This window comes from Grus americana, chromosome 5 (assembly GCF_028858705.1).
Source record: "Grus americana isolate bGruAme1 chromosome 5, bGruAme1.mat, whole genome shotgun sequence".
NCBI classification, from domain to species: Eukaryota; Metazoa; Chordata; class Aves; order Gruiformes; family Gruidae; genus Grus; species Grus americana.
Window position 1 is genome coordinate 1,000,695 of NC_072856.1, and position 12,247 is coordinate 1,012,941.

At 46.6% G+C, this 12,247-nt stretch overlaps 1 protein-coding gene across 5 annotated transcripts in view; it reads left to right on the top strand.

Annotated features, from left to right (window-relative positions):
• CCDC9B (coiled-coil domain containing 9B) overlaps positions 1-12,247 on the top strand; it is a 71,320-nt gene that overhangs the window by 13,587 nt on the left and 45,486 nt on the right. For all 5 annotated transcript variants that reach the window (XM_054826454.1, XM_054826453.1, XM_054826455.1 and 2 more), the window contains one exon: positions 3,610-3,759. In XM_054826454.1, coding sequence (XP_054682429.1) covers positions 3,610-3,759 — 150 coding nt within the window. The remainder of the gene's footprint in view (positions 1-3,609; positions 3,760-12,247) is intronic.

Here is a 12,247-nt window from a genome sequence, read left to right on the forward strand (position 1 = left end):
TTAATTGCCAACATGAATGAGACCAGAGGATACCCTTGTGGCCACAGACATTGCCCCATGAAACCAGAGGCGATGGCAGGAGAGATTTGCAGCTTCGAATTATCCAGCCCAGCTCTGTGGTCTGAAATACAAGACCAAGACAGTCTATTCAAAAGGTTAATTTCTCTTCCACCCACATCCATTAGTACTGATTTGCACTGACATAAAGAAAACCCACATTGGTTTCTTCAAGTGCAAGCAGGAATCCTATGCTGACCATTCTAATTCCAGTCTCCAGTTTCAGTGAAATTTAGGAATAAAATATATGAATCATAGAACATAAACAGGATTTGAAATACTCTTTTTGTTCTAAAACATCCTGTGTTTGTATTGGCTGATTGTTCTGGCAATGGAAACATGTTACCTTTGGATATGATGCGATTCAGTCATTCGGAAGCAGGTGCCACTTAAAAGCCAAGACCTAAGTGCTTGTGAGCTTCGTGGCTGACTAATCCCGAATTCTGGTCTGTACTACCTAGTTCCAGTGGTATAAAAGCCAGAGCTGCAGATAACAGGCAAAATTATTATCCAGATCACTGCAGAAGATGCTAAGCAGTAGAAAGCGGCCTCACGGTGACATCAGCCTACACCCTCAGATGCAGCCCACCTCATGCCACCTTCTTACTTTATTTAAATGGTCTGTAACTGAATCTTCAAGGACACTGAGGGAGTGAAGCATTTCTCTGACTCTGCCACTAAGTTAGGAACTTGGGAGGTAGAGAGCAGACCTTGCCAGTAAAAGACCAAAGCAAACAAGGCATAGAGTAACCAGGCTTTTCCATGCCCTGTGTGACTAGGTTGCCCTCCCCATTCAGCAGCAGGCCAACAGCTTTCTTCAACTTTCTTTGCTGCTAATGTACCTAAAGAAGGCCTTCTTTCTGACCTTCACATCTCTCACTTGTTTCAACTCCAGGCGAGCTTTGGCTTTCCTAACTCCATCCCTGCATGCCCAGGTCCTGCTCCCATAGTCTTTCTTGAGAGCCTGTCTCTTTCCACCTCCCACACACTCCCTTTTTGCATTTGAGTTCAACCAGGAGCAACTTGCTCAGCCAAACTGGCCTCTTTCCACACCTGCTTATTTTCTTGTACAACAGGAAGTCCTTACTTATGTTCTTCTGCCTTCTCCATGAAAATCAGTCTGGTCTCCTGGGTTCCTTTCCCCTTCAAGACAGCTTCCTGCAGGATCTTGCCTGCCAGTTCCCTGAACAATTCAGCATCTGCTCTCCTGAAGCTCACGGTCTCTAGTCTGCTGCTTGCCTGCCTTACTCTCTCAGGCTCCTAAAATCCACTGTCTTCTGGTCACTACTGCCAAAGCTGCCATTGGCCTTCACATCTTCAACCAGTTCTGACTTCCATTTAGTAATCAGGCAGTCACTTGCTAAGCTGCAGCAGTGCAATCACTTGTAACGCTGTGACTGCAATGGGATGTGTAGTTAAGGCCAGTATAACGTGCCCTATTTGTTGATGGGGAGTAAAGCTAGGATTTCAGAGCAGTTTAGAGTCTGGTTTGAACTTCCCAGCTTTGCCTGGTCTCTGATAAAATCATATCCTTCTCAAGGCAGATACATAGACTAAAACTTTTAAAACAGCTCACGGAGTTTATGGGTGTGGGGACTTTCCCAGGACATATATCCTGGCTGCAGGTAAAAGTACACCTAAATGTCTGGCTATGGTCGATGCCAAGGCAGCTGTACTCCATATTTAATGATTGCCTGTTCTCTTGACTATCAGATTTTACTCTCTCAGGAAAAAGATCTTGACATCTCTGGGGATGGCTCACAGATGTTGGTCCTCGGCAGCAGCTGAAGTAGGAGACTGCATTGAGGCGAACATAGAGAACAACGCAGAAAGTACTAGAATGGCATTGAACAGACTGGCAGCAGATCCTTGCTTTGAACACAACATGTGGCTTCACTTATTTCAAGAAAAGCAGAAATAGCAAGGGTCCTGCTAAGGGCAGCAAAACTTGTTAGGAGCTACAGCTGAAACCTAAAACCGGAGCTGTATGTACTCAAGGGAATGTACACCATGTCCACGCAGCTCTGGCAGACAGAACCAACGGCAAGGCAGGGACCTGCTCCTCCTCTCGCATGCATCAGACTAACTTAAGAACTGTCTCTGCTGAGATAGCAAAATTACACAGATGTGGAAGAAGAATAAACAAGAGACTGAAGGTCTGATGCTGGAAATACTCCAGTACCTCTTCAAACATTTATCATGTGGTAGGAAGCTTGATGACTGGACAAGCAATAAAAAAGGTCTTGCTGATGGAGGCTGTCTACAGCAAGGCTCCCTCCATGCTAACATCTGCACTTCTGGCAAAGCCAAGTGAAGATGAGGCTAATGCGAGAATCTTGATATCATATGTCATGGCAAATTCACTGATGCTTGCAAGACTTGCATACAAATCTGAGGTCAGTGTGTGCTGTTTGTTTTTGAAACCAAATTTGTAGCCACAAAGAGTTTCCAAGTTTCACTTAAGTTTACTTGGAGATTTTGAGCTCCTTTGAAATAAAGACTCCAGTATGTGTGGAAGTCCAAGGAGGAAAACAGAGGAAAATATACCATCCCTTAGAGAGGGAAGCTTCTAGATGATCTCCAGAGGTCCCTTCCAACCCCTACCATTCTGTGATTCTGTGATTCTGTGATTCTGCAGTTTGGTCATCCCTGGTAGAGTTAAGCAGAGGAATCATACAGATGAAGAGAAAAGAGAAAGATCAGAGATAAAGATGGAGATATCTTACTAAGACTCTCATTTCCTTGTAAGGCAAAAATAAAAAGGCACATGATGGAACTGAAAGATGATACTTTTAAATGAGAAAAAGTATGTATTTTTGTACAGAGGATGTGCTCATTTTGTGGAAGTGATGGCTGAGGGCACTGGCAGGAGCTCAGCCGGCAACAAAGATAATTAGCAAAATAAGAACCAGATGTAAATCCATGCAGTAAAGTCATGAACTGATACAGACAGCTGGAAATACTATCTGAAAGGAGTAAACTGCCCTTGTTCAAGGAGTTTATATATCAGTTTTCTAAACTATTCCACTGCTGAATAAATCATTCCAGAAATATGAACACACATGACTATGAAGATGATAAATTATCAAGTGTTAATACACTTTAGAGTAGTAACTGCTTTGAGGGCAAGGTTAGAGAGGACACCACTGTTTCCCTTCTCTTTCACTCTCTAGGCTTCTGCTCCTATGTAGCCTCACATTTTATTGGGACATATTGTTTGGTGAGAGGACGAGTTTGCATTTGTTTCAAAGACACAAATGCAAGATGGCTCACCTGTCTAAAATAAAAATGTCAATCAGTGTTCATGCTGCAAAGCATCTGAACAGGGTAAATCCCACCCTGCCTAAGTTGTGCTCAGTTAAACATGCCTACATAATATTACATATCCCTTAAAGTAGGGCGGCAGCTGTATAAACCAAGCAGACTGACTATCTGGCTCATTTTCTGTTCAGCCAGGCCAAAATCCTTTGCAGTCTGGGGATGGCCACCCTCCTAGGAAGGGCACTGCACAGCACTAACGGAGGTGTCGTTAACTCATCCTGTCCTTTCCAGGGCAAGCGGATCGTCAGTGAGAAACGCAGCGAGTGCTTCCCTGGCCCAGGCAGAGTGCCAGACCTGAGTGAAGAAGAGACAGACCATTTGGTGGCTTTCCGCCGGGGGAGAAGGATGCAGATTGCCATCACCATGGATAACAAGGAAAAGGTAAGTGCATTGCAGTGACTGGACTGCAACGTCTCAGTGGCATCCACTAGTTTTGCTGGCTTGAGAAGGGCCATGGAGACAGATTAGGAGCTATCCCAGCAACAGGACATTGGGAGAGACTATAAATTGATAGCGTGGAGCTTATCACCATAAAACTCTCTGGCTTCTATGACTGTGGAAGAGGAAAGGCTACAATCCTTTCCCTTCTCTGCGATCCTAGCTAGAGCTAGCAGGCTCTCAAACATACTGGGTCCGTAAGAAATATCAGATGCTCTTTTGGGTGGATCGATGAAAGCATTGCCAGATATGGGGCATGAATCTCAGCTCCTGTCTCCTACCAACTTCTTTTTGGGGCCATACAGCAGGTAGAGTCAGGAGTGCTGTCCTCTTGACTCACTGCATGACTTAGAAGTTAACAGAGCTGGGCAATATCTGCTTCTAAGCCCAAGTCCTGCTGTGCCTGGCCATAACCTACTGGGTGAGCTGGCTGAACTTTGTCAATCTTTGAAACATATTTCAAATACTTCTTCACAAATACCTTCCTCTGTGTAAAGAGGAGGCATGTGATATTTTCCTATTTGAGAGTTTGCACAGATAAGTAAGAATGCCTGCGGCAAACAGGGTTAGCAAAGACTATGAAGGAAAACAACACTTAGTGTAGCTGCCAAACACACCCAGGAACGCTGGTAGACCTATGCAGCACCTTCTCCGGGACAGCAGCCAACCATCTGCTAACTGCCCACATTAATCTTCAGCTTCTCCTCTTCCCCAGAGTTCACCTAGGCTCTGAAAGCCCACGTGCTCCTTTCTCATGGCTACCAAGCAGTTTTTTGAATGCCATAAACCTCACGTAGGCTGCCCGATTGAGCCACTAGTAACTGTCCATTCACAGAATCATAGAACCATAGGATAGTTTGGGTTGGAAGGGACCTCAAAGCCCATCTAGTTCCAACCCCTGCCATGGGCAGGGACACCCTCCACTAGCCCAGGTTGCCCAAAGCCCCATCCAGCCTGGTCTTGAACACTGCCAGGGTGGGGGCATCCACAACCAGCTGTTGCCCATTTCAGTCTAGGCATCACAAACACACCTAGACATGATGGTAGGACACAAGAGACCTGACCGTGCCTGTGCTGTAGCTATCCTTGAGGCTGTCAGATGTAATTCTGTGATGTGCAGGGCAAGTCTCTCCGCTTCTGCTTTTGCTGGGCTTGTTTAAATACTTATCCCTGAAGTCATCAAGGCTGGGACTGTGCCAGGAGAGAGCAGCAGGAGTGCCTAGGTTCTGACTTCAGATCCTGAGCGCTGTTTTAAGTGTATGGACAGCCCTGGAAAAGGTAATATCTCATATGCTTTTATTATGGAACATGAAATTTGAGGCTGAGGGCCCATATGTATAGTTTTGGTGATGCCTCACTCGTACTGGCCCCAAAGCAGTTAGATTCAGAGTGTGTATGAGAGCAGGCCTACAGCTGTGCTAGCTTAAAGCCGTATCTGCCTACACCTTTTTACGTGAACCACTGAAGATCTGATGCTTTGAATCATAGGCTGGCAAAGAAGGTGTGAAGTCCCTAATGCCTGGCAGATTTGATGTTGGTGATTCAGCAGAGGTTGGTGTCTTGGATCTTGCTCCTGCTACTTTCAGCTCCCACTGTGCTGCCATTGATTCAAGCTCTTTCATTTAAATTCATTCCCAATGAACGCAATTACCTCCATATGGCAGTGCAAGGAGCTCACATAACTCTGTCATCCCTCTTTTCCTCAATTGTACATAGTCACGGTGGTCTCCTTCACACAGCTTGGGCTAGAAGGTAATCCTGATAATCTCCAGGAATGTAAACAGTTCTGTGCTGCCCCTCCTCAGATACCAAATGTTGTGGTTTAGCCCCAGCCGTCAGCTGAGCACCACGCAGCCGCTTGCTCACCCCTCCGCCTCCTAGTGGGATGGGGAGGAGAATCGGAAGGAAAAGGGTGGGTTGGGATAAGGACAGTTTGCTAGGACAGCAAAGGAAGAGGGAAATAACAACAGTACTTATAACAGAATATACAAAGCAGGTGGTACACAACGCCATTTGCTCACTGCCTGGTACAGATGCCCAGCCCGTCCCCGAGCAGTGACCCCCACTCCCCAGCCAGTCCCCTTTATATACTGAGCGTGAGCCCTATGGTATGGAATAGGGCTGGTTTGGGTCAGCTGTCCTGGCTGTGTCCCCTCCCAGCTCCTGGTGAAAATTAACTCTATCCCAGCCAAAAAACAGGACACCAAAGTTCATTTAAAGTCTTCCCTTTTTTTCCTCTTCATCCCAACCCAGTCACTCCATTGGCAGAGAGTAGGACTGAAGCTCAGGCATTCTTCTAGCAACAGCGGGCTGTGAGGGAGGCCTGCTAGGTGCTGGATGAGAGCCCGCTGGTGCTGACATCCACAGGGAGAAGGATTGTGCAAAGCCATTCGGTGTCTTCACACCTTGGCTGAACAAGAGAAAGATGTCTGTCAGTAGGACAGGAAAGCCACAGAGGCTTCATACAATTCTAGCTATAGAACAACACTACCGAGGAGCAGTGTATGCCCTCAGCCTTACTTAAGACTGAAAAGAAAGATTAGTTTTGCTTGACCACCTGGTCTTCTGGCTGGACAGAGAGCCTGGCTCAACAGCAGTCTTGGACTAACACCCCTGGCAAGACCCATTTAGCTATAGCACCATGCTTCTTGCTGGCACAGAAAGATTGTCCCCCGCTTTCTGTTACTGAGCTTAGAAGCATACCTCCCGCTGCCTCTGGGAAGCTGACGGAGAGCAGAATGAGAGCTTGCTGCTCCCTGGAAGGCAGGGTGCTTCCAGGGACTACGTGCTCTCCCAGCCTGCATAGGAGGCAGGGAGCAAGCACAGGGGTTGCCACAGAGCACACCTCTCACAGCTGGGAAATGGAGGGGCTGGAAGAGCATGTTAATGAGCTTATTTTAGAAATGGGCTTTCGTGGGAATATTTGTTGTTGTTCTTTGGATTCCTCTTATAATTTAGAAAAAGATATAAAAGTATTTGAAACTCTAGTTTCCAATACCTGTTACCAGCTGGATATGTTTCAGAGTCCCTCTGAGCTCAGGAGATTTCCTTGTTCCCGGTGATTTCCCTAGACTGGCCAGGCCCTCTTCCATCCCCAGTTAATGAAGATATCTTCTTATTGCCATTTTAGCAGTGTAACTTCAGACAACAGCCAGGACAAAAGCCACCTCTCTGCACACAGGCACCTTAAAACATGATAAAAGGATGTGGCTGTAAGAGAGTTAAATGGTTGAATTTCATGGTCACCTCTGCAAGCTACTTTCTTCCATCCACACTTGGTCAACCTTTTCCCAGGATCAGTGACAGAAGCAGATGGGACCTGAAGTGACAGGTCACGTTGGCATCTCACACATCATGCCAGCTTGGGCTGGTTGGGCCAAGGGAGATTTGGTCTGGCCCACCCTGTCACTTCAGCTGTTCCTAAGCTGCGTTAAGGATTAGTGTTTTAAACAAGCACTTATTTTTCTTGGTAGTGATAGTGCTTGACAAATTGAAACCAGGCAAGTCTGCCTCACATGCTGTCCCTCAGAGCGATGTGTTTCTCTGAGAGGCACTGGAAGACTGCGGTGCAGAGAGCAGATCAGAGTCAGTAATACCAAAATGTACAAAACCTCTATCAAATAATTTTAGCCTTTAGAACTCAGTGTGTGTCACAGGGGTGTTGAATGCAGCAATTCATTTTGGAAATGGAGGCCAAATCCCGCCAGCACTGTTGGGATCACAGCATCCACAAACCCTGGCAGCCCTGGGCTTCAGTTCCCCCACGTAAACAGGATTATAGCATGCCTCTGCCATTCTGCCTGTGGTGACGACAAGCATGTGAACAATGCTGAGTGGGTCAGCGATGCACCACTTCAGGAAAGCTGGTAAACAAACAGGGAACCAGCTGCTAAACAGGGAAAGTAGCCCTGGTGGGCTCTGCAACCCAAAGCCACAGCAGCACTGCAGACAAGCTGGGACCTGCCCGGTGAGGGCCATGCACTAACAGGAGTGTTAGTGCAGCAGTGTTTGCACTGACACTGAATGTTCACAGCAGCAGCCAGCAGCACAGCGTCAGGGAAAGAGCAGATGATCAGGGAAGCCTGCAGTCATCCCTCCCCTCCTACACTCGCCAGCCCCCAAGTTAGGGGTCTCCTCGGCCAAGAACAGCATCTTTCTCCTTGACAGACTTTTTCTTGCCTGAATTCTAATAGATCATCCTCTGTTCACCTTCCCAAAGCACAAACGATTTTATCGACCCATTTCACATCTCCCTTCAACCATCTCTTCAGCAGGCTTAAGAGACTGACCCTATTTAGACATGTCTGGTGAGGAAGTAGTTCTATATTTTTCATCACTCTCATTGCCCTCATTTGTGCCTTTGTTATTTTTGTTATATTCTTTGAATACAAGAGGACCAGAACTGTACGTGGTATTCAAGCTGCGGGCTCTTGTGGATGTACTCAGCAACATAACAATGTTTCTGGCTTGTTCTCTATTCTTTTCCTAACAACTTTGCATTTTCTTTGCTTTTTTTCTAAATAATTGAGCTAACATTTTCAGAGAACTAGTCACAATAACACCAAAATTTCATTCCTGAGTGTTAATCATAGTTCAGGCTTCATTACTGTGTGTGTATATATAAGAAGGGGCATTTTTCTCCATGTGAGTTATTTTGCATTATTGATATTGAATTTCATCTGTAATTTTATGATGCAGGCATTCAATGTCAAGAGATCTTTTGCAGCTCTTTCCTGGCAAATTACATTCTTTGCCCTGGATGATTTAGTATCATCAGCAAACTGTCATCTCTCTATTCAGCTTCTTTTCCAGACCATTTATGAGCATGTTGAGCAGCACATGTTCCAGTGGCACACCCCTGCTACTCTTCCACCAAAGAAACTGGCATTTTTTTATTTTATATCCTTTAATTAGTTGTTAATCCAAAAGAGAAACTTCATTTTCATCCCCAAATTGATCAGCTACTGGGAGAGCCTGATGGGGTATCGGTGTTGTCATCTGAGTAGTTGTGTGTTAGGACCTGAGCTGAGAGCCCCAAGTCACGCATTAGCTTTCAGCCTCCCTTATTACCCCAGCATGGTCCATCCTTTGGGGTTTTTCACCTCATGCCCCAGCTGGTTCCCTGCTCATTTGGGGTCATTTGTGTCCTCCCTCCCACAGAGGTCTGCGGTGCTTAGCAGAGAGGATCACATCCGTCACTCCTCCCCCCTTTGGTAACATCCCGTACCCTGGCCACTCTCAAATTTCTCTCCTTCTCTCTGCACTTGCCAAATTTATCCTGTTAAAACACTTGATGGGCATCCTCGTTATCCCACATTTTTCTCTATTTTTATTCATGATGAAATTCAATAAAAAGAGAAAAATACTAAAAAAAATACTCCTATTCTTCCTCCCCTTGGTGCTTCTAGCTAGCATCACATTGTCAGTCCCAGACCGCATCACAGCTGGCAGCACACAGCTGTGGCAGAGGCTGCCAAAGAGGAAATGCAGGAAAAAAAAAGCTGTTCTCATGATTTTCTTTTCTGAAACAGCCCCAGTGCCTTATATTACCCTGCCATCTTGAAGCCTGGTTTTTTCCTACCCAGTGAAAGACTCTTTCACTCTCTGTTAGCACAGAGGGCTGGGGGGGGAATAAATTATCCTGTCTCCCTGCAGAATGAATTAGCCTGAGCACATCACATCGCTCTACTGATACAACTTCATGCCCTCCAGCACTGCTGCTGGCTTGGAGGTGCCACATCTGGGACCTTTCTTCCCACCTCTGCCTGGCTGCCCCTAAATCTGCAAGCAGGGCCGGGGATAACGCCTAATGTTTAGCACCAGTTTTCCTAAAAAGCCGCTCCACGCTCTGGCAGTGTTTCAGGATCATTAATACATTAGAGCTGCAAGCTGGCAGCCCAGGACCAGTGGAGCACAATGGTTAATTAGCAGGTTACAAATCATCTTTTAAATGGGCAGTTGATAGGGCTTCAGGGCTTTTAAATTGTCCTTTTATTAACAGAGTTTCCCAGGATGGTATATCAGAAATGACTGTTTGTAATCAAGACACACAAAAGCTGCTTTCAGGGACTTACGCCAATGAGTCTGACTCCTGTGCTTGCATGGGAGAGGAACCAAACCTGTGGCAGGAGAAACACTTGCTGTTACACAGCAGATGGGAGGGGAAGATAGGCAGAAAGGGTGGCTGAAAAGTCTTTAGCTCCCTTCAGGCAGCACAATTAGTAGGCAGATTTTTCAAAAGAGTTAGAAAAAAAATATCCTCTTATGTTCTAGTTTCAAAAATCCTGCCCAGTGGGGGATCTAAGCACTGGAAAACCAGCTCTAAGCTCTTACAAAACTCTCCTCCTGCAGAAGAAATGCCAGTTCTGGTGCCAACACGTACCTGGAGAAGTGGGTACCAAAAGGTTAATTTAACACATCTGTTGGTACTTGTTTTTAAAATAAGAAGACCACGAAGTAGCCTAGAGACGTTGAGGACTGTCAAAGCTTTCGGTTCGGAGAACTGCTAGTACAAACCAATGCTTAACATGGCTGGATACTGGCATCAGCATCGTCACCCTTGCACTTTAACATTAGCTGGGTATGTGTTTGTCGGGAGGTCAGACAAACCCAGAGTCAGAAAGCATTTGGGATCCCAGGACCACATCCTGGTTAGGAGCAGGCTCTGCCCTCCCTGCCCCAGACCATTCTGTGGCTGAGAAACTGAGAAATCCTTGCATAAATCTCTGGATAAACAAATATAATCTTCTCTGTCTGCTTTGGGTTTTTGTTCCCTCCTCGCATCTCTTCCCCTGCTGTGCAGGAACAGTTAAACTATGAGATGATAATGTCATTGTCATGTTTCATAATTTTGGGGGCGGAGAGGAGGAAGGAGGAGAAAAACATGTTTTGCTTCCCCATGGCCTGGGTGTGTCATAACAGGCTAACGGCAGCTCTGGGGAAATGCGAAAATCTGCTCCTGAGCCAGTGCAAAAGCAAAGCTAACCATGTTTTCTTAACTGCACAGTTCAGAGCTGCTTTCCTGGTAGAAAAGAATGAGATTTTTTTGGTCCTCTCTATTATCCACAGTGCCCTTTGAGAAGCAAAAATAGAAGTAGACAAAGGAAAAAAGCAACCTGGCTTTGAGCAAGGGGTGTAAAAGGATGGAGAGCTGTACAGTGTCCCTGTGACAGAGCGATCTGTGGTGTGCACTGGAGAGCTGGTGCCCCAAATGGGACAGCCTGTGGGTTGCAGGTCTCCACTGCTGGCCAGCCACGCAAGAGCTGCATCTTCTCCCACATCTTGTGAGCTGCAGCACGGTCCCTCAGCTGGGCCATCCCAGCACATTTCCTGGGCACAGGCTCGCTCTTTGCTTGGCAGAGACCTGGCTGAAGTCAAGCTGTGCTGGGCTGCAGACAGGCAGATCACACTGCTCCCCCCACAGCTTACGCACAGCCTGGCTCAGTGCTCCGGCTGTGCGGATGCTCTGGCTTTCCGGTTCCCGTCTTTGGGGACACAATCAGGCATTGTAAAAGGTCCAAACAGAATCATTCTTTGCATGAGCTTGCATGAGAAATATGCAGACTCTGATGAAACAATTAGCACACCCATGCAGCTCCCTGCCTCAGTTTCCCCATCAACTGTGAGCTGTCTGGCATTCCGGAGGCAGTCAGTGCTCCTTCTCTCCCATCTCTCCTCCCACACAAGATTTCCCCCAGGGGCGGAGGGGCTCCAGCTCTTCTGCAGCAGCTCACTCCTTTGTGCTCTTTCTAAAATAGTGAGTTTCTTTTACAGCTGCTTTAAAGGCTAAACATCCATCTGCACCTTGCTCCCCAACCAGCCTCCTTAAATCAGCAAAGTTCCCAGGTTTCTGCTGGTTTAATCTCTCTATAAATGCAGGGTCTCAGTTTGGGGCTGCAGTGACTTGTTAGATCCCTCACTACTAGGTTCGTCAAATGGGGCTGCATGAGCAGTTGACTTTGGGCCTGGAGGGAGCATCTTTGGTTATGTAAGTTTTTGCAGCCACCTTCTGAAATAAATACCCGGTATCATCTTTCACCGTATCCTGGCCCATTTTGCAACAGGCTGGGCTATGGTGAAGGGTGGCTTCTCTGAGCACAGACCCCTCTGCATTTTTTCCCAAATCTTTGCTGTGAAATCCTACGACAATATAGCTAACATCTTTCTCATTATTTCCAAGGGTCTGTTTACACAAGTTTCCACCTGTATTGGAGCTACACCACCTTCATATCAGTCAGACCAGTGAAGCTGGCTGCACTGAGTGCAGTGTCCATGAGCACTGGCTATATGCTCACACTTCATTTAGCACATGTGGACAATTCCCAAAAAGACTGCCCCCAAGCTCACTCCCCGTACGATCCCACTGAGTATGTGGGAACGGGCTGCAGCAGGGATGAATTGCCTTGGGAGGCTGGGCAGAGCCAGCAGGTAT